The sequence below is a fragment of the Pholis gunnellus genome (genome assembly GCF_910591455.1).
Source record: "Pholis gunnellus genome assembly, chromosome: 5".
Taxonomy (NCBI): domain Eukaryota; kingdom Metazoa; phylum Chordata; class Actinopteri; order Perciformes; family Pholidae; genus Pholis; species Pholis gunnellus.
In genome coordinates, this window is record NC_136531.1 from 1683305 (window position 1) to 1706621 (window position 23317).

The following is a 23317-nucleotide window of genomic DNA, read 5'->3' on the forward strand; positions in this document are numbered from 1 at the left end:
AAATTATACACAACCGTAGTTTTTCCCGGTTATTTCAAGACTTCGTTAACTTCATGTAAAGAGTTGCTGCTCGAGCAGCCTGACTGTGTGGGACTGCACAGCCTCTCGGGTTGTTCTTATTCATGATGCTGCTGCCCTACTTCTGCAAAAAACAAGGTGCTGATGACTTTTACACATGTGATGCAAATAGAATAAATAAAAACTCACACATAAAAGTAAGCAGAGGCCCCACACACACACACACACACACACACACACACACGCACACGCACACGCATGCAAAGATATTAAATGTCCGCTGTCTCCACCATTCTACAAATACCAGGAGTGTGTGTGTGTGTGTGGGGGGGGGGGGGGGCTCATCATTCAGCTCCCTGATTGCTGCATCTACAAACAGCCATCATCCATAATCACGCTCGCCTAAAATAAAGATAATGACGGAGCACCTGTGGATGAGAGCAGGTATTTTCAGAAGTACGCTCGCTGAGGCAGAAAGAAAGAAACAAGTAAACAAACAAACAGAGGCAGAAGTAAAAGAGAGGCGGAGACATCAGGAGATGGAGAGAGGGAACAATAGAACAGCAAGAGGAGAGAAAGACAAAGGGAGCCGCTGGTACGCTGGAAGGCAAGTGACCGAGAGAGAGAGAGAGAGAGAGAGAGAGAGAGAGAGAGAGAGAGAGAGAGAGAGAGAGAGCGCTGCAGCAGGTCAATCAACTAGTGAGTGAGTGAGTGAGTGTGTTAGTGAGTGTGTGAGTGAGTGAGTGAGTGTGTGTGTGTGTGTGTGTGTGTGTGTTAGTGAGTGTGTGTGTGTGTGTGTGTGTGTGAGTGTGTGTGTGTTAGCTTTTATGTGTTGTTGTCTTATTCCATAGAAAGATTTAACACCAGACAGTCTGGAGAAGTCTTTTTAATAAAAATATTATATTATAATATATTTCATTATAGTACATTATATTTAATTATTATATTATATTTTATCAGCACCAAATGTTAACGATGGAGGTATTTGGTCAAAAACATTGTGATTTATTATATTTATTTATTTGTAACAGCACCACAGTGGAGTCGAGGCAAACGCCTAAAGTCAGCGAGAACACAATCTCTGTGTGGAGGTTTGAACGGACTATAATTTGTCGACATATTAATACATCATTACAACTTTATAATGTAACAATATGTCCGTATTGTGTTAACAGCTTGGAAACACAGTCTCCCTGACAACAACCCTTCTGACCCCGACACAAATAGACTCAGACTTTGTCTCATCACTTGTAATAACTATAATCAGCCCAACAAGCGTAACGCGTGTCCGCCCTGTTAGCTAAAGTTATCTGGACCGGAGTCTCTATTGAACCCTGATTTGTTTAAAACTGCAGCGTGAACCTCCTGAACCTCAGACATCTTTTGTACTTTGGTTCAGATCTTGTCATCCGTCTGAGCGAATGACACTGAGTGAGTGGAGGGGGAGGAGAGGACCGGGTTACACAGTGTGAGTGGGCGGCGGGCTCCGCCACGGTCTCATTGTGCTTATAGCTCGTTGTCTGTCAGCCTAATGGTATTTTTAACCAGAGAGAGGAGTTCTTCTACACACTCCACACTCTAAATCTCGACTCTGATTAGCCTGCAAAAGGCTTTGTCAGAATAAAAGTGTTTGTCTGTGTTTTTCTAAATTTTTTTAATGCACATTCATATTGAAATTTCAATGTTTTTATTCCAAAGAATACTAAACCAGAGTCACGACGAACACGATGACTGTAAGAAGACAGAATACAAGCAGCAACACACTTAAGAGCGATGCAGTACTTTGTGTACAAGTACGTGTGCGCTCCTCGTCGTCGTGTTTGAAGTGCGATGATGCACTTCAGCCTTTTTTATTTCTCGTCTCAGGGACAAATAACAGAAACAAGCTGAGAGCAGACAATAGAGTTTGAAGCAAACCAATCAGAAGTAATCAGAAGCACTTATACTGTATAGCCTCATAGACACAGCTTTCTCATGAAGGAGTGCGAAGCCGAAGCATCTCAAATAACTCATTCAATTTGCAGAGTTTGTGGAGATGATTCAAGCTCCCCGTGGAGACGTTTTATTCTACGGCTCATGTGAGGAAAGTCCAGAGTCCATCAAAGAAACTATGCACAGAATGTACATCTCCTCCCTTTGTCTCTGCTGTATTGTGACAATGACGAAGATTAGAATGGAAAAAAAACATCCACTCAAGTTTGGCGAAAGAGGCCAACGTCAATAAACAAAGCCAGAACATCAGTGTTCAGCTCACTGTGGAGTGATTTACGCTCTTGGTAACTCTTAACGTACTGACTCCAGTAGGAGAGGATCGTGGTGATTTGTGAACAAAACCTTTAGACGAGTGGGAGGAAGCGGGGGAATGGAGTGTCTTTAAGTGGACGCACACTGGTCGTAATCAGGTAACACGAAGCCTGTAGTCGTGCATTAGAGGCTGAGAGTCATAGAGCGGTAAATAGAAACTGAGCGGTCACTTTTAGTTTCAGTTTCGCTTTTTGGATGCAAAGATGTCCGACTGTTAAAGACACTCGTTAGCTTTGTTTAAGCTTCAAGCCTCTTTTCTCTCAACGTAGAGCTTCATGTTTATACGTTGGGCTCTGAGTGTAAAAATGCATCATCTATGCAATGTTTATGTTGTTGCTACAGTGTAGAAAAACGCTACCCGATTGCAAGATACCCATCATCATCATCATCATCATCATCATCATCATCATCATCATCATCATCCCCATTATTGTTAATATTTTGGAGACAATAACTTTACTCTCGCTTGCCTTCCTGGTTTATCACCAGACGGCAACCTCCGGTTCTGAAAGGTGAAGCCGAAGCTTCAAGTGTTAAAGCTGCATTCTCTCTAGTGTCCACCAGGGGGCGACTCCTCTGGTTGTATAGAAGTCTATGAGAAAATGACTCTACTTCTCTCTTGATTTATTACCTCAGTAAACATTGTAAACATGAGTTTATGGTCTCAATCTCTAGTTTCAAGTCTTCTTCAATACAGCATGATGTTCATTTAGTAAATGATGGTCCATTTAGAGTCACACAGACCATAAAGCAGGGGATGCTTTAGGGCGTTTGGGGTGGATGGGTCCAACAAACAGCGATCTTTCAGCCAGGAGACCGCTGTTCCTTAAAGAACTGAAACAAGAAGTCAACGTTGGCCCCCAGCTCAGCCAATCAATCAGGCTGCGTCACCCCTCACTGTGTATCTCCCCGACACTCAAGTCAGTGTTTGTGTGTGTGTGTGTATTTTTTATGTAACTTGTGTACTTGAGGTACCACAATTCTGTAGTAATTTTTACCCAAACCACAATATTTCCCGTAACTTAACTGAGTGGTTGCGTTGCCTAAACCTAAACTAAACCTAAACTAAACCTAAACTAAACCTAAACTGAGCTGTTTCCTGTGAAAACGGAACTTTATTTTGAAAAGACCGTATGCGTGTCACGAGGGTAAATTGACCCGTGCTGCTGGCTTTCTTTGTAAAATATCATGCAATGCAATGAATCATTGCATGAAGATACGTTGATGTACTCTGATCCGGGCCCCCGGGGGTCCCTGATGTGAAAGCCTCCATATTGAGCTCACTAACAAAGACAAAGACACAAATAGTAAAGCCACAGATAGCAACATATTCATACCAATAAAAACTAAAGCAGAACAGCATAAATCAAACTAAAATAAAAGGCAACGCATAGATAAAACACTGAGCACCTGTAGGGAAATAAACAGCAACATCAAACGTCCCACCAGATGAAGTGCTGCATCTATCCGGCTCCGTGAAGCTGCTGAGTGGCCTGCAGTGCTGTGTTTGTAGTGCAAAGGAGTCGGACGGCTGCAGGACGTGTGATGCTCTGGAACCTTCATGTTCATGTCTTCATGCTTCCTAGTGTGTGAGAGAAGGAAGGAGATAAATAAAAGGCTCTTAGCCGTGTGAGAGGCGTCCTTTTAATAAAAAGCTCTTCTTTTGTAGTCTGGCTTCATGGATTCCCCCCGAAATCTGATTATTGGATGCGGTTTGCGAAACGTCGTCCGTCTGTCTGCTGTCCTCCGCTGACAAGCTCACGGTGCTCCTCTCACCGCTGCTGCTGCTGCTGCTGCTGCCGTTCATATAGCATCAATAAGCTAAACATCTAAACGTAACGAACTAAACGTCTCTTTAAAGGACGTTTTCTCTGAACGAGTTTGTTCTCAGACTCTGATGATTAATCTCTTCTTCAGCAGCTCTTACACACACCAAACGTCACACATTCACTCCTCTCTATGTGCTGAAGGTTCACTCATCACTCACACACTCATTTATACGACATTTTACTACTGAAAACCCTCATTTATTATTCAACCCTTAATACGTTTCCTTCATTTGATTTCTCGATGCTTCCCGCTGACTTTGTCGAATCTCTTCAGGTTCAGTGGGATTTTTCAGCCATGTTTTTTCTTTATAAAGGGATCACGCGATCAATCTTCCTACGTTGACATTTATCTGCCCCTCAGGCTCGGCTTAAAGCCTTCTATCTCTGTTTGGCTCCCGGCTCTAACAGATGGCTGTTAATCAAGGAACAGAAACGATGTCGTCGGTACAGATGTTGTGCAAAACTAAGTCGGTAAGGAAAGAGTGCGAGGAAGGAGAGGAGTCGATCTCAAGCAGCTGAGAAAGACGTCGTGTTTTCTGTCAAACAAACTTGTAGCTTTAAGTGAGAGAATAGCTGACAGATGACAAATGAAAACCGGTGGCCAGATGTTGACTTACACCTCGACATACAGACAGATGTCATTGCTGCGGCAGCGACAGTTGTTGTTGTTTTTCTTGATGAATTGTGACGACGGCGTTAACGACGTAAAGGGATTAGTGCGGCGCCCGTTCTGAGCTCATCCCAGTTGGTAATAATTAGGTTTTCTTGGCCCCGTGTAAGTTCTGCTTGCAGCTCATCGCTCGTCGACTCCGTGAAAGTGACGGAGTGTTTTGTCGTAACGTCAGCATCTCCAGCATCCGGCCGACCTCAATGAGCTGCAGCCGAGCCCCCGGCAGGTTCAGACAGCGGCTGAACCGCGCTCACGTGACGGCATTGGCCCTAAAAACACGTTTTTTATTGAAATTGGGAAAGAGAAGTCTGTAACTCAGAAGGTATTTTATTTCATTGGGTCCTAAAAGTAAAAAATAAATAAATAAATAAATACACTAACAGCCAAAGTCAGAGTTATCTTTCTCCCTCCATTCATGTGAATGAGGAGGCTGAGAGGCCAGTGTGCTCGCTATCTTATACTTATAGGGTCTTTTTCTTCTTGGTTTCTATATATATATATATATACATACATATGTATACATATACATATATATATCTATATATATGTATATGTATATACATGCATCAACAGCACAGTATGGCTGCCCACCATAATCATATAATGTCTTCTCTGGAGCTCTAATGAAAGCTGCTGTCTTGTTCTTTGTGCTCATGAGAAACAGGCCAAAGGTCAATGCTGTGTGTGTGTGTGTGTGTGTGTGTGTGTGTGTGTGTGTGTGTGTGTGTGTGTGTGTGTGTGTGTGTGTGTGTGTGTTGCAGGAGAGCCAGTGGCTGGACAGCGTGTCTCTGCTGATTAAGGACTCGTTGGAAGGGGACATGATTGACAACCTATCCGGTTCAGTTTTCCACCATTACTGCTCGCCTCCTCCTGTCTGCAGGGACTGTAAGGGCCGCCCACACGAGGTGAGCGGGGTCGCACACACACACACTCACACACACACACACACTCACACACTCACATCACTTCATCTTCTTTCATTCCAGCGAGCAAAGCTCTGGTTTCTAGTTAACTTGACTCAAAGACCAGTGGGGTCGCATCGTAACCCGAGGCTGCTGAACGTCTGCTTCATCTAGAGCGAGTTTAATCATCTCTGTGTGTTTATAAAAATAATAATATAACACAGAACCATCATGGCTAGAAGTAGAGAGAACTAGAACATGTCTTTAGTGCAGAATAACTAAATAATGAAAATTTTTAAAATTGTCAAACAATAGAATCTATACATGCAGCTTTATTCCACGTGTCATAAAGTGTTACCAATGAAAATGGAGGCTCCACGTGCTGTTTATATTGAACTATATTATATTTACATGTGTACTCCGCTCTGTGTTCAGCAGCAGTTCAGTCAAAGATTCACAGACTGAGTCTCAAATGAATCAATCGTAGCTTCCTCGTTGTGCTGACGAGCTCAGAATGTAACGTTTTTTACAGAATCTGTTTTATTTTTAGGCAACATTTTAAATGAGAAATGTGGAGTAAAATGTTTTAGTTGAAATATCACGATTTGAAGCTTAGTTCCGGTTGTAATCGGACGACAGTGACGGTTTTTACAGCCTCTGGCTGTGACACACGATGTCGTTTTTTTGGCAATAGTTCAGATAAAACCTGGTTTTCCATCCTGCCGGCATGTGTCGGGGTTCAGAGGGTCACGCAGGTTAGGATCAAAGCGGTTCGGTTCTTCACATGAACCACGTTGTGAAAGACAGACCGAGAGGTGTGTGTGTGTGTGTGTGTGTGTGTGTGTGTGTGTGTGTGTGTGTGTGTGTGTGTGTGTGTGTGTGTGTGTGTGTGTGTGTGTGTGTGTGTGTGTGTGTGTGTGTGTGTGCGCGCTAATATGAGTAAACCTCATGAACGTGTGGAGCTCTACTAAACCGCATAGCAACAGTGAGAGAAACAAATCCATCAGAACACATAGAGATCTTTACCTCCCGGTCAATATCGGATCAAACGCCTCAGGGGATCCTCTTCATCTTCCTCTTCTTCACGTCGTCGTGTTTATTCCTCTAGAAAAATGATCTTCATTCCTACGTTAGAGACGCAGCACATGCAAATCCAGAGCAAACACTCCTACACACCTTTCAGAGCTGTGGCCTCTCCTGTATTTATTCAACCTGTTCTCTGCATAACTTGTTCTTCGCTGATCTGGGGTCAGAACGGCAACTTTCAACAGCTGGAAATATTCTGCTGTTATTCTACATTTGCTTTCCTTTCATCGTGTTTCACAAGTCACACAGACAATGCAAGGATTCCTCCATAGGTTACCATTACATAATGCCTCATTTGCATATCTAAACATAACATTGCAGAAGACTTCTAATATAAAAAATAATTGTCGGAAGTATAAACATGGAGGATTTTGTATTCGTGTCACGTCTGATAGTTTTGTGTGATTTATGGTGTGAGATCTGTAATATGTTCACATTTATGTATCTAAGTTAGCACATAATAAGATAATGCCTCATCTGCATATTTAATCACTGTGTTCGGTCACGTTCTTGAGACGTTCTTTGACGGTGAGCGTGTTTCTTCGTTTCTAAGACTTAAACAAATTTTGAAAAAAAAAAAATATATATATATTTTGTTTTCACTTTGACTCAGTAGCAGTGGTGACATCACTTCCTGTTAGAGGGACACGTGACTGTGTCTCTGTGTGTGTGTTTGCGGGACAGATCCAGCTGGCGGAGGTGGAGCAGGCGTCTCTGATGTCGGAGCAGCTGTCGGACAAGTCGTCGTCTCCGGCGCTGCCCGATGACCTCAGCCTGGACGAACACAGCAGCTACCGGATGCTGGTGAGAGAGCGCCGGGCACTCACACACACACACACACACACACACACACACACACACACACGTTTGAGTATACATTCACTGTCATTTCGCACAGATTGCACAAAAACATACCAAATCACATAAGTTCAGGCTTTGTGAAAATCCATCGTCCGTTTGACTTTAGGCGGCATCGTACTGAGAACATATGATCCTGTTGGGTCATCGTTGTTTTGTCCAAATTATAAATATCATGCAAACAGGAGTTAGGAACACGTTGATGAAGTTAAGGTCAACATGTGGAGAACTTTTGAAACAGTTTATTGCATTAAACATCCATTTTGCCGTATGGCCGAGAGAACACGGGCCTCTCGGTACAGATGTAGTCCATGTAGGGGGGGCTGGTCGTTGGAGGACCAGGTCTGATGGGGATTCTTTGTCTAGTGTTGGAGAATGCATGATGGCAGTGCAGCATTGGAAGCTTTCTACCTGCTATCACTTATTCTTTCACCATTTTACACATAAAGCCAGAATAAAAGATGTTAAAACTACTCAGAATATCACAGAGTCACGTATCGGTGTAAAGCTCGGACTATATTCTATCTACAGGTCACACTTTCATGACACTGAGGACGGCAGAATTTGACCTTTGACCTGCAATAGGCTTCTGCAAATTCCTCCATGACCAACTTCTTCTGCTTTCTAGTGTGGGGATGTATTTCATGGTTTGGACTAGAAGTTACAATTGCATTAAAGAGATAGTTCACATTGTTTTGAAGTGGGTTTCTTTGAGTCATATATAACCGGTAGAGTGTGGTGGCTTTAAAGGGAACACAGATAACGGACCCAAAGCACTGGCCTTCTCTGCTCCTGTGCTGGGGCTCCTCTCTGTTTCTCTAATCTCCTTCCACTGTCGTAATATGCCGACTATGAAGTAAAACTCAATCAATCCCACTTCAAAACATCACGACTATCCCTTCAATGCTGCAACTATAGTATCAGACGTGTTCCGGGGGAAAGGCCTTTTCTTGTTTCAGCATTCAATGAGCCGGTGCACAAAGCCAGGTCCATGAAGGAAAGGTTTGGTGTGAAACAACAACACCTTTGAGATTACCTGGAAGGCCGACTGCTAGCCAGACCTTCTCTCTGACACTGAAGCTTTGTTTATACTCGTGCTTGGCGCCGTAGCGTGAGCCTCTGCAGACGGCGAGCGAGCTCCGAGTATTTACGGAGGTCGTTTATACCCGAACCCAGAGGGCTTAAAAACTAAATGCACTGTGAAGAACCACAAAGACAACAAGCGTAACTCAGAGATATGAGCACACACCAACCTCCACAATGACGAGGAGAGATCATAATGATCTATAAACTCATATTTCATGTTCATGGTCGACTTTATTACCTTCAGACAAACCCTGTGAAGAAACAAGTCCAGTATTAAATGTGTTCTGAAGAAACAAAGAACCTGTAAAATATTCACTCAAATGTAGATTTTTAACACCTCCTGTTACTAAAGCATCTCGGGATCATACAAAGAAGACTCATTTGTTTTTAAATAGTGTTTTTATCCGTCAACTATTCGTGACAGTCGCGTGATCGCCTCGCGCCGGCTTCACTGCAGCGATTACAGACTGAGCTTGATGCTCCCGTTGCTGGATGGGAACAAACCGCTGTGACACGCTGTCACAGCAGAGTGTTCAGATGCTGAACAGTCACATGCAGGTGTAAAGTTCAGGTGTCCACAAACGTTTGGCCATGAAGTGCATATTGTGATATGTGTGCACTACTAATGCCATATTGCCCCAGCCCTACACACACACACACACACACAAACACACACACACACACACACACACACACAGGTACGTGTCTTCGGGGCTTTGGGGAGTCATTGCTCATGTCATCCTCCATCTTGCTAATCATCTTTAATTACTATTTACATGCTTAACCGCCTGATTAAAACACCTGCCTCCCTCCGTGCGCTTGACAGGGGCATGCTGGGATGTGTGTGTGTGTGTGTGTGTGTGTGTGTGTGTGTGTGTGTGTGTGTGTGTGTGTGTGTGTGTGTGTGTGTGTGTGTGTGTGTGTGTGTGTGTGTGTGTGTGTGTGTGTGTGTGTGTGTGTGTGTGTGTGTGTGAGTGAGTGAGAGCGAGCATGTGTTTCAAATCTCCATCTTCCCATGAACACTTGGCTCTCGGCTCACAGCGGTTCCACCCGGCCCGTTTCCTCCCTGCTGTCGTTGAAGGCCGGTTCATTTTGATCCAACAAACAGCCTGAAGGCGTCGAGGCTTCTTCTTCACCGCAGCATTTGTTTAATCAGACCACAGACGGATAAAGAAAAGGGACATGAAAGAAAATCCAATCCAATTTTGTAAATTGGAAGCAAATTGTTGTCAGATTTCCATGATGACAAGGCTTCAGGTTGATGAAATGTCCTGCTCCGGTAAACAGCAGTGCTGCTGGATATCATGCTCGTTGTCTTTGTCTCGCTCTAATCGCTCCTCCATCTCACATTTTCTCTTCCCATCACGCTCCCAACAGAGGGGCAGCGGTGACTCACATAGCTCGGAAGAGTTGCCCATCCGGGGGGGCTACGGGGGGCTCCGTCCTCCCAGCTCGGGAAGCGAGGAGGCGGTCCAGGAGCTGTTCGAGGCCGGCGTCCATCCTCCGCTGAACAGTCCGTCGCTGGAGCGGCAGAGCCCGGCTCTTTGCACAGGTACCCGAGTACACAGGACGTATCCGTCTGAGGTACTGAGTGTAGTTACAGCATCATCCAGAGTGAACGGACGTGGAAGTAACTTGGTCCTGAAATCACCTAAGTGACCAAACAGGCAGCTTTCATTGTGTTTCATTGGCGTTGTACATCGCCATGCTATATGCTTTGCTACTGAACCACATATTCAGTTTAATTAAAGCGTACATTACCCAGAGAGTCTCGGTGGGGAAAGGCTCGACCACCAAAAGAGAAACCTCCATCAAGGGAACGTAAAGGGTGTGATGGAGCATGTGAGGAAACAAGGCTGGAGTAAATATAAAAGTCTATTTAAAGCCTCATAGGGGGAAAAGAAAGCAAAGATAAAACATTGGCTCATAGTGCAGCGACTAGCCAGTACCGGTGTTTTATGATCCAGACTTGTCCCATCTTCTGAGGACTGTTGCAGCCGCGTTGTGAACCAGTTGGAGATCTTTTGTTGCTCTCTCACGTAGAACCCACAGTCACGTAGAACCCACAGTCACGTAGAACCCACAGTCACATCAGTCTCTGGGGTCACGCAAGTCGCCAGTCAGTCAAGTTAACGTCGACCACAACCGTATCCTGAACCGTACTAAGTAGTTGTGTTGCCTAAACTGAACTCCCTGAAGTTTATTTTGAAAGACTACTCGGCATGTATAAGTGTGTACTGATCATAGACTGTATATAAGTGGACGTTGTCGTCGTGACGTCATTCACCCCGTTATGAAGCCTCGAGTTTGACGATTTCGTCGTTCGCCATCTTGGATTACGGCCGTTTGCCGTTTTTTTGCAACTAATAAACAGGAAGTGAGCACATCTGGACTGAGGAGGAGAGACGTAGAGACGCCGTATACGTCTCTGGTAGAGACCTGTCAATCACTGTGTAGCCCCGCCCCTAAAGCATCCCCTGCTTTATGGTCTGTTTGACTCTAAATGGACCATCATTTACTAAATGAACATCATGCTGTATTGAAGAAGACTTGAAACTAGAGATTGAGACCATAAACTCATGTTTACAATGTTTACTGAGGTAATAAATCAAGAGAGAAGTAGAGTCATTTTCTCATAGACTTCTATACAACCAGAGGAGTCGCCCCCTGGTGGACACTAGAGAGAATGCAGCTTTAACACATGAAGCATCTATGGACGTCCACAACTGGCTAGATGAGAACCTAGAGGGTCCCCGTCTGAGACTTGGGGCCGCTGACCAAAGCCTCGATGTTTGGCGAGTTGGGAGTGAGGAATGTGTTGATCCAAATGCAAACACAAGGTTTACACACTCATCCGGCAACGCAGTCCACGTTCCTGAACGCTGGTTTCCAGGCCGTGCGACTGGCGGTTTTCAGTGTCGCTACTCGGAGGCAGTGACAGGCCGAGAACAGACCAACTGACTGCAGGAAAGAAAACAAGTGTTGTAAACAATGTAAAAACTAGAATTACAGTTTGCGGTTGTATGCGTCCAGCAACCAGCCAAGTTGCAGTTTCCATCTATGTTATGCACACTGAACAGAAACACAACTTAGTCAGGTGGAATAAATCAGTGATATGTGCAGTCGAAGCCTTTTTTTAGTGTACTTTTTATTGAGTTTGTTCTATTTTAGTTGAGCTGGAATGTAGTTTCCCGTTATATCATTTCAATAATAAAAATGTAAATGACAATCCACAGTCGTTTTCCCTTTCAGTAAAGTTGTTTTCCTCCAACAGCAGCAAAGTGGCTCAATTGAATCTTCCACATCATCCAATCATATTAGAATAATCCCTCTGGGTTACCTTTCATCAGCCGTCCTTATTATCCTCATCAGTGTCCGTCGTGACCCGCGCTGGTTCTTTAACCACCACCGTTTCATTAAAGGCGTGACTTTGGCGTGACATTGATAGTGTCGTTTAAATAAGAAGAGGCTTTTTCCTTCTGGAGCCCGACACACAAAGGACGTCTCTCGTGTTCCGCGCTGATTGACTTCCAGTGCAATTAAAGCAAAGTGACGGATGAGGACGGCGGGAATCGCGGGGCCACATAGATGCTGATGAACGACGTGTTACGGTACGCCGATGGCTCTCCGCCTCCCGGAGACATGGCCGCCATCATGGGAACAGATGGAGCGATACGAGGCAAAGTCAAATCAGGGGGAATGTTCGACAGCAGACGCGATGAAGTGATGACGTGGACGAGCTGTTTACATGATATGTTTCAGTCTAGAAAAAAACCCTATTTATTTCATAAAAAGTCATTTATTATCTAATTTCCTTCATGCTATAAATTTTGGGAATGAAATACTAGCTCTAAATCTTTATGTCCCTTAAACTTTATTACTCCTTTCAACCTTGACAGACGCGTTCACTCAGCGCACTAACAGGAAAATATCTCAGCGTAGCTTGAGGCTTTGCAACAGTTTACCTCCGACGGACCGACAGACGCTGCTCTGGGTCAACAGGATCCTGGTAACTGGTCCTCTGGGTCAACAGGATCCTGGTAACTGGTCCTCTGGTCCTCTGGTCCTCTGGTCCTCTGACCGGGCGGAGACCTTCCGGTTCTGCCGAGTGAAGCCGATGCAAGTGTCTTAAAACCTGCATTCTCGCTACTGACCAGCAGAGGGAGCAGATATTTACTCTAATATTTGTAGCTGTCTCGTGATCGTGTGAAGGCTGAACGTTATCGGAGTTGTTACGTATAGACAACAAATGATTAACGGAAAAAACACTCCTCGGGCTGCACAATGTCAGATATTCACTGTGCGATTATCGCCGCCAAAATAATTAACGATAACGATATTAGCTCAATAGCTATGCAAATGTTATGAATGAATAAATAAAGAAATGCTGTCATTCAAATGAATCTTTGTTTATTATGCGTCTTGGTAAATGTATTACACTGAGAGAGATTTACTGTAGATATGAGAGGATTTTAGAGGCGCTGGACTGTTTATACAATGTTATAAATGTATTATAATGTGACGTCAATATTTAATTTGATTAATATTAGTTAATAACGGTATATTAACTAAAGATTAGCCACTAAAATCAATTTTATTATGATTGTTGTTCCTGACGAAGCTGTATTAAACTATAACCTCTTTGCAGATGGAGATGGAGGAAGTTGCGGCGGCGGCGGCGGCTCTTCGCCCGGCTTCCACCTACCAGCAGACTTCTTCCACCCGGCCGCCGCGGCTCATCCGGGGAGTCCCGGGAACGGCGTCAGCCCGGGAGGCGGGGGGCCGTCCAGGCTGCCCTCCCCGGCCTCCTGGGCCTCCCTCCGCTCACCCGGAGCCAACGGCGGGCCCCTGAGCTCCCAGGTATTATTGATGGATGGAGGAACAAATAAGCGCCTGACATCAGGAGTCCTGATGGAACGGCGTGTCGTTCCTCAGTTCAGTGAACCGGAGTTTGTCGTGCATCAAAACCACGGCCGGTCAGACCAACGATGTGTGACGTAGAATGAGCTCGTGAACCCCTCGAGTAGCTCTGAGCCCCAGCAGTCACAGCTCCCTCACATTTTACGTCACAGTCTTGGCTGGAAGCAGATAATAATGCCGTATATCATTAAAAAAAGTATTAATTTGAATTTTTTGGATGATTTATTAAACAGAATAATTAGGGCTGTGAAATGATTACAAATTGTAATCAAATGAATCACAGGTTTCTGTGGATTAATCATGATTAATCACATATTACCGATTTTCTCGGTATATTTTTGTGAGAACAAAAAGATTTATGACAAAAGGCGGATATATACATTTAACATGTTTTCTCTTTTTATTCATAAAAAACAAAAACAATGGTTCTGCAACTCAGCAGTTCTTTAGCAGTTCTCTTTGCTATTCCATATGGAACATTAATATCTCTTCATCCTAAACAGAATTCGGGCTTCTTAGCCATTGTATGGTTGAATAAAACATTTTCCTTTTTTTGCCAATCGTTAACGCGTTATTTTTCACAGCTCTAAGAATAATATATATATATATATATATATAGAATAACATAATTGGCCAACAATGAATTCTATATATCTAACATTTTTCAAAGTGCCCACTAGTGTTGCTGATGTTGTAGATGGAGGCACTGCCGGCTATTCATATTGAACTATTACCGTTGTTACAGCCTCTCAGAGTTATTGTCACACGTCTGTGTGTCTTTTTGTTTACATTTTACAAATATTACTGTTTTAAGCTTCGATTTGGTCGCTTTTCCTGCCTGAATGGTTCGTCGTACATGATTTTTAATGCAGGTTTATGAACCAATACGCCGTTAACAAACACAAGCCCACGCCTATTCCTATACACACACACACACACATGCACACACACACAATCTTTTTTTGTTGATAATGTATTGTTATCATTGTTATTATATATCATATCTTGTTAAAATACTTAATATTTTGTGTTCTCTATAATATTGTACATTTTGATATTATACAGGCTGTCAGTGGGTTTTCTTGCTCTGTGATATTATTTATCTCTGTTGTGTTTTCAATGATATCTGTTTTAGCTTCTGGCTGATAAATGATTCCAACCAGTCAGCAGAGTTTTGGGGTTAATGGAAACACACAAAGATGCTAAAATGATTTTAGTTTGCAGTAGCTGAGAGAGTGATGCTCTACCGTATAATTAAAGCTCTGATCTCGTCCGTATTGACTCTTAACACCGCTCCTGTGTCGGCTTCTGCACCAAACAAACGAGGAACGAAAAGGCTCCTTCTTTCCCTTCTTGTTGGCGTGTAGCCATGGAGACGTGTTCCTCTACCTGTTTGGTTAGTTCAGCTCTGTGATGCTCCGCAGCACTCGGCTAATTAGCTCGGCCGGCTCTGAGCCGACTCTGTGCACAAGCCGCTGTCGTTCTCGGCCCGCTCGCTCTGTCCTCTTTTCTTATATCTCCTTTATCTCCTTTATCTCCTTGCGTCTTCCTCTGGTGCTCTGCCTCTCCTCCCTGTCCTCTTTATCTTTCACTTTCTTTTTGTCTTCTTCTGCCAATCCCTCCCTTTTCTCCTTTTGTCATAATCTCCTCCCCTCCCCTGTGGTCGTGCAGGGATTAGGAACAATGACTAACAACCTCCTGCTCATGTAACATTGTCACTGACACAAACGCTGTATGACCCGTTGGGTGGGCTGCACCGATAACACAAACTTCAAAACCAGGGATTTCTATTTTTATTTTTAAAAAACGGTTTTGTTTTCAAGCTGTTTTATCTCTGAAGGCCGTTCAAATCTGCCCGTTTCCTATTCCAACGTAATCTCTGATCTCTGTTTTACTTTAAAGAGTTAAAGGAATACTTCACCCATAAAATGACCATTTCTATATCAATCACTCACCTCGTGTTCCCGTTCAATTCTTGAAGAATTCATAGTTTTTCTCGCATTGCTCCAGTGAACGGTGAATCAAACAACGGGAAAAAAAAGGCGAGTGGCGCCCTGAGACCGTTTATGTGGAGGTGTTTTAAAGGAGCAGCGTGTAGCATTTAGCTGCATCTATTGGCAGAAACGTAACGTTGAATTATTATGAATCATTGTGTTTCCATCACCAGAATGAGCCGTTAACATCTACGTAGGTCTCGTCACGGCGCCGGCCGCCATGTTTCTACTGTAGTCCACAACGGACAAAACCAAACGCCGGCTCGAGATAGAGACGCTCGTGTTTACGAGTCGGCCACTTTATTTGTTCCTTCACGCCGGGCACATGGAAGAAGCTTCAGTCGGTTGCAATCTGCCACCTCACCGCTAGATGTCGCTAGATACTTCACTGCACCTTTAAATAGTGACGTTTTAGTGAAGATGCATGTGTTGGTGACGTAGTGGATACATGAGACTTGGATTAAACTGCCTGAGTTGTGTAGTTATGCTGTTTGTTAAACACGGCCCCCATTGACGTCAATGCATCACGACCTTTCTCCATTTATGAATGCTTCATTTTTCATGAGAGAAAAAACAGGTTTTCTTCAAGAATTCAAGGACAGCAAGGTAAAGGGTTGAAGTATTTCTTTTAAAGTTGCCTGTTATAAGAGCTGAGTTTAAACACGTTATTCATGGCTGCACTGACTGACAAACTAAATATCAATCAACAAAAAGTCGACGTGTGTTTCCAGCGAAACGCCATTAAACTCCACAATGCACGGAAGCATTTTAATTCACTTTAAACTCATATTTCTGGACACACTTTGATATCCTGTGAACAATTTGACATAATATTGAGATCTCCTACTTTTAAAGCTTTCTAATTTATTATTTTACCTCCTGGAACAGGTTAGCACACAGCGGGCACCTATGAAACACAGTTAAATGAATAGCTCAGGTTGTATTTTTGGGAGGTTTAGGCAAATTTGTTTTAAGATGTAACGAATATTATTAATCTGGATTTATTTAAAATCATGCAACAAAGATGTGATTTATTTACAACCTGCTCAAGTCATTTTAAACAAAGTTTAGCTAAACTGTTACTGATCAATAATCGTTTGTCTACTGAAGACTAAACTGCTTCTGGTTATGTTCTCACCACCTCCCTCCTCCGTGTGCAGCACCCGTCCCGCAGTGACTCCTCCCTGGCCACGGGCAGCTCAGAGGGCAGCCTGCAGACCACTCTGGAGGAAGGGCTCAGCTTCAGCGTGTCCCCACCTCGAGATCTGGATCTCCCCGTGCCTCTCCTCTGCCCTCTCCCCGGCACGCGCCCTCAGGGACCGGGCGGCGACGGAGACCAGGACCACCTTTTGCTAAAGAGACGCGGCGCGTTCACCCTCCGAGCCACCAGGGGGCACCAGAGGAGCCAGAGCAGCTGCGGCGGCGGCAGCACCAGCCCCGGTTACCCCCGGCAGGACTCCATGGACCCTTCAGACGAGGACGTGGGCACGGGGACGGGCGGGGACGGCTGCCGCCAGACCCTCAACAGCGAACACTTGTCGGAGACGCTGAACAGCCTCTCGCTGACGTCGCTGCTCGCCCCGGGCTCTCTGGCGCCCCCGCCGGTGAAGAAATGCAACAGCACGGGCTCGCTGGACCAAAGCAGCCTGTCGGCCCGGAGCGTGGACGGACGCCGTCTCTGCGGCGTCGACGCCCGCAGTTACTCGTCCAACCCCTGGACGGAGGGACGGCCGAGAGGCGACGAGGAAGAGGAGGAGGAGGACAGTGACATCACGGGCTTCGGCATGAAGAGCAGCGGCCAGCCCACAGACACAAGCTCCAGGAAAAATAGATGAAAAAAACACTTGTTGCCTCCCTGTAGTGGAACTCTTTAACCATTGGAACAGAACAGGAAAGAGACGTTTATGTCTGTTCTGGCTGCTTGGGATCAGTCGTTCCTCTAAAGAACTCAGCTGCTTCTGAGTTTTGACATCCCCTCTTTTTTTTCCCACAGGTTATGGAAGGACTTCAGCGGGGGCTTCGCCTTTTAGCATCACCAGGATTCAGCCTTGAAAGACGTGGCAGGCCTGGGCTTTACATTTTGAGCCGGAATATTTGAGAGAGACGGGCCTGACAACCACACTGATGAACGTTACTAAAGTTATTGATATAAAACACTGCGAGAAAAAAAATGTAATGTCAAAACCAGATATTTCTTGAACCCGGCGTTCCCTCGTCATCAACATTGGACAGATTCTCAAACTCTGAAGCTTCTTTTGAGGAAGAACTGAACTTTGTACAGTCTGTTATTTCGTTTTTTGTAACAACCATCGCTAACAGTAGCATCGACCAACCTTTTTTTGTTTTTATTCCCTCTTTAGCTAGATTCGCTGGGTAACGAGAGAATTGAAAAGGTCGAATATTTCCTGTGTTCTTTTCCAACTTCAACGTATTGAAGCTGTTTGAATGTAGACGCGTCCGTCTGTGAGGGAGGGAGGCTGAGGAGCCTGGCCGGTCCGCTCGTTGACGAAAGAGGTTCCTCTTAGAATAGAAGGCCGGATACGTGACTGCTGCTGAGAATACATGTGGGTTGTCAGTGGAAGCGTTGGCCACTATCAGAGTGGACTCTTTGTGCTTTCTACCCATGAAAGGGCTAAAATGTATTGAGAATGCAGACCTGGGCCAAAACCTACCCGGCAAATAATCTCTTTCCAACACTGTTTAAAAGTGTCTTTGAGGGACATTCATCACGTTCAAAGAATTGTCTGATGCTATAAAAATATATGAATATAAATGTAAAAGGGATGTGTCACTGAGATGAACATTCGCTCGTCAAACATCTTTTACTCGGATTCAAAACTTAAAAATAAAAGAATTATAAATTAGGTTATCAAGCTCAACACATAAAAAGACTTGTTTTCCACATCTGAACCTTCTTCTTACGTGTCAAATGGGTAGCAGTGATTCCTAAAGGTCAAACATATACTTAACATGAATATCGAAGGCTTTATAACAAGTAGGAGGCGGTTTGATGTCGTCTGGTTTTCCTTGAGGTTATGTCGACCGTTTTAGCGATAACTAATTGCCGTGAAATGTTGTACTGCAGACTCTTAAAGAGGCACTTTCACAAGCCAAAGTCCGATTGGCTCGTCCAACTCACAGTGTGATGGATGCTTTTGGTTTGTTTCATATTTGGTTTCAGTTTCACGGTGTGCAAATTAAAGCGGACCGAATCTTTTTAAAATAATACGCTGAAGGGCAAATACGAAGGAGAGAATTTATCTTTTTCATCTCGAGAGCTGCGATTTGAATGCAGGGAATCGAGGCTTTTGAGTTCCTTTCTCTTCCGGTTTATGTCGAATTGCTTTGTTAACGTCGTGGACTATATTGAGCACATTATGTAGGTTCTCTTCGGCCCGGATGTCAAGCAACCATCGGACTTCTGTAGAAGTTCGAGTCAGTCCTCCCTACCTGCCTTAACCAGTGTCCATCCCAACAAAGCTCCACACCAGAGTTCTCTTTGAAACGGACTAAATGTTGGCTTGTGAAAGCAGCCGTAGTCTAGTTTCATGCTCCCAACACGTCGCCATCACAATGTTCTGGGCCTTTAAAATAAAACTGCAACCGAGCCGCAGAAGACACAATTTAGGAAATAGCTGGTTAAAACAAAGATAAATTCAGTGTTGGAGGATAACTTGTATCTATCTTTGCTCTGTTACCAGCAGCCTTGGCTTACTAACAACCAGCCCAGTATCATGGCAGGTTAGACCTAGTCACAAAATGCAATCTATCTGTTGGTTTAGTCTAAACCTAACTGTTGGTTTAGTTGCTTAAACCTAACTGTTGGTTTAGTCTAAACCTAACTGTTGGTTTAGTTGTCTAAACCTAACTGTTGGTTTAGTTGCCTAAAACTAACTCTACTTAGTTATTTTAAGGCCAACCATGATGTTTTTCCTCAACCTAACTTTCGTTTTTTACGTTAACGTCGTCTCGGAAGAAAAAGGACAATTTGTTGACGATCTGCCGTGAGACTAAGTTGTAACAACACAGAAGCTTTGTGTTAGTTCGGTGTCTACTCAGTGGTTACCCAGTGAAGCTCTGTTTATTTGGGTCGTATCGTAAAGTTCTGACACCAGTTTGAAATAAAAGAGTGGACATTGACATATACACATACGAGATTCAGGATAACTGGATGACATCAAATTGCCTTTTTAACCATCTGCCATCGTAAAATAGCCCAGAATACACTTAAGTGTGTCTTAAATGTGTGTGAAACACTGTGTTCGGGTTCTTGTATGTTCAGTGTGCTGTCAGATTTCCAGGAACTCAGAAGACGGGACTCACAGTTTGTCTGCTGCATTGAACCCAAATGATTCTTTGACTCAGGTCTGCTTGAGTGTAGCACGATATTAGAAAACACCCCCGTACTACGGCAAGCAACGTGGTCCAGATTGTTGTAACTTTGAGCACTTGTTTTGTCAGACATGTTGACATATTGTGACGACCCATCGCATCATATAGTGATCTACGTCATAATCTTTGAAAAAACCCAGAGCAGGTAGACCTCAGGTGGACCTATTTGCACTCACACACAACATACACACACATATCATACAAAGATGTCAATGTCAAAACACTGCAGGATAGTTGTTTGAGATGAGACGGAAGAAACCTCAGTCTTCATCTCTTCCTCTACGTTGTCTTCATCCCCCCCCCCCCCCCCCCCCCTTATTCCCATCCAATCATATTATCTCCACTTCCACAGGGAAGCCGGAGCATTAAATGACTCATAACTACCCCTCTCTATTCGAGATATGCAATATGCGACAGGAGATGTACAGTTAAGACGTATGAGACTCGTATAGATAGACAATATGGTGAGAGGAGATTATATTTATGAATTCAATGTAATAGAATTAAAATGTCACCGGGATTCAAAAGGTCACTGACGGGACGATGACGTATTCATGTATTCCAGAGTGTTGGAGTGTGTTTTCTCTTTTCCCGCCATCTTTCCGACCCCGATTTTCTTTCTCCAACAATGCATGTGGGGTTTTTTTTCTGTTTTCTTAAATGTCATTCTGGTGTCATATAAAAGTGAAATTGCTTTTCAACCACTGACTCCTGCACTTTGTCTTTCAAAATGATTCACTCTCTTGCTCTCACTTTCCTTCTTCATACACCGTCCAAAAGCTCATTTATTGAATCAAGCATTGTTCCCATAGAGTGCTACAGGAATGAGTCCTAAAACATGTAAATGAGTCAACATTTGTGTACTTCCAGTTCCCTTGTCTCAAAGTCAATGTGGTGTTTTTTTTAATGTTTTTTGATGAGATGTCTGAAATCAGGTCTGTGGTTAACTCAAGCTGTAGACAGGTCAGTGAACGCCCCTCTGGTGTTAAAAAGAGTGTAAATGAGACGACTGAACGTCCTCACTAGAACACTAGTCCTCCTTTAGCTCGTGGTGGAGAAACTAACTGGCATCCTTACACCTACATTACCTGACTGATGTAACCAACAAAGGTCTTCTCTATTCACGTGTAGCTTTGTTGTTTTGGCAACACCTGTGCGACATTTAACGGGATTTAGGATTCAAGATGTTGTGTTCCTTTAAAATCCGGGCAGATTTAGACTCCCAATGATGTGGTGCAGTGTTACAATTGTTGTGCTATTTTGTCCTAAATGTCAGGTTGCTGCACCCAGAAGATTTGTACCAAAGCATCTGAAGCTGGTCTTGACAGTAACGGCGCTCTGGCATTAAGACAAAAAAGGTAAATGGAAAGGTTTGGTACAGCACAGACCCGTGGGTTTGTTGGTGTGGTTGTTGGGTATCTCTTCCACTTAAAGCCCCGCAGCTTTAATCAGCCTTTCAAGCCTGCTACAACGTTTGATTGCACTGCTATGTTGGTGTTTTGTATTTTGCATACGGTGGCGGTGAACAGCTGCAAATCATTTCTGTAGCTGTTGGATTTGTTTCATCAGGCATCTCTCTTCATGACGTGGCGGTACACCAACATCGATGACGTGTGTGAAGTTGACGGATCACATTAATTCATATCGAGAGCAAGAGAGCCGGCCGCGGGTTGCATGATGGATACGACGCTTATAGTTGACTGACCATTTGTCGTATCTACATTTGTGTAATCACGACCCGACTTCAACTTTATCCAAATCATCTCAGTCCATCGCAAGGAGGCAGGCTCGCACAACTCGGATCAAACGGTCAAAACTAAGCAGCGCTGATCAAAAATATATCAATATTCTGTTACAGCATGGGCCATTTCTTCCCCCTGCTTTATGGTCTGTTTGACTCTAAATGGACCATCATTTACTAAATGAACATCATGCTGTATTGAAGAAGACTTGAAACTAGAGATTGAGACCATAAACTCATGTTTACAATGTTTACTGAGGTAATAAATCAAGAGAGAAGTAGAGTCATTTTCTCATAGACTTCTATACAACCAGAGGAGTCGCCCCCTGGTGGACACTAGAGAGAATGCAGCTTTAACACGTGAAGCATCGGCAGAACCGGAGGTTGCCTCCTGGGCAAGCCGACTTGTTTTGTTTCCGGTTCACATCCTCTAATTCTTCTACTCTGTTTTCTGGCAGATTATACCCGTGCGTAGCCTTTAGCGCCATCTTCTGACCAAACTACACTTTCGATGAGCGATGATGGAAGCGCGCAGAATTTTGTGTTCCAAAAAAAGTTTGCTTAAAATTTAGCTTGACAGTTAAACGTCAACACGACTAGTGACAATCTGGCAACTGAAGCCATTTATGACAATATCACATAGTACGACTCTCAATGATCCAAAATCACATCGGAGCACCTGAAACCAGCAAATACAGGACATTGTGTCATGTAAAAATCACGAGTTGTCGACAAATCTTCTTTTCATCATCTAATTGATTAATGGGATTCATGTTTCTGCCGCAATACATAAGGATTCTGCGGGTTTTTTTGCCTATTTAAAAAGAAAAAAGAGGCTAAATGAAGCGTGCGGCTCAGCGTTGTGGATTATACTGTGGTTTAAAAGGACACCGTCATGCCTTAATCTATTTAGTTACCAAAATCTGTGTGAAAAAGACTTGCATGAAACGGACAAAAGTGAAACATTTCTGTATGTATTATTTTATTATTATTGTATTATTTAACATCTAAAATGGCACCCTTATGTATCTACATGGTGTATGTGTTTTCGTATTAGACCCTGTCATGGAGAATATGTAATGAGATAAACCTGTGAGACCCAGTCAGCTAATTGAGCAGCAGCTGTTTAAAAACACCCACACGGCTCTCTTTCCTCAGGAGCAGAACATCCACTCACACTGCTGCCGCCATCTTTTCCCACTTTGTGTTTGATTAAATCCACTTACTTTGCTTTCCTGCTATTTTCCCTGAACAGAGTTAACAGTATAACACTCTTAATCACCTACTGCTTTAGATATTTGCTGGTTTTCCTTTTTTGGGTTGGATCAAAGGAGCGATAGCAGTTCAGTTCACATGCATTAAAAAAACGTGACTTTGTTTCAAATATATATATATATATATATATATATATAGAGCAATTGCTGCCTCGAATAAAGACACATAGGCATTTGATTCTTTTGATATAACATTCTTCTTTCCTTGGATAAAGAGTATTTTACCTCCAGCGTTGTTAAGTT

The 23317-nt window shown here is 43.7% G+C and overlaps 1 protein-coding gene across 1 annotated transcript in view; it reads left to right on the top strand.

Moving 5' to 3' along the window:
* LOC306696211 (voltage-dependent T-type calcium channel subunit alpha-1I-like) overlaps positions 1-17502 on the top strand; it is a gene marked incomplete at both ends in the record, with an annotated part of 137186 nt that extends 119684 nt beyond the window's left edge. The window contains 6 exons of the mRNA XM_079159764.1: positions 5583-5726; positions 7494-7628; positions 10131-10305; positions 12653-12793; positions 13402-13613; positions 16828-17502. Coding sequence (XP_079015890.1) covers positions 5583-5726; positions 7494-7628; positions 10131-10305; positions 12653-12793; positions 13402-13613; positions 16828-17502 — 1482 coding nt within the window. The remainder of the gene's footprint in view (positions 1-5582; positions 5727-7493; positions 7629-10130; positions 10306-12652; positions 12794-13401; positions 13614-16827) is intronic.
* Positions 17503-23317: the final 5815 nt, after the last annotated feature.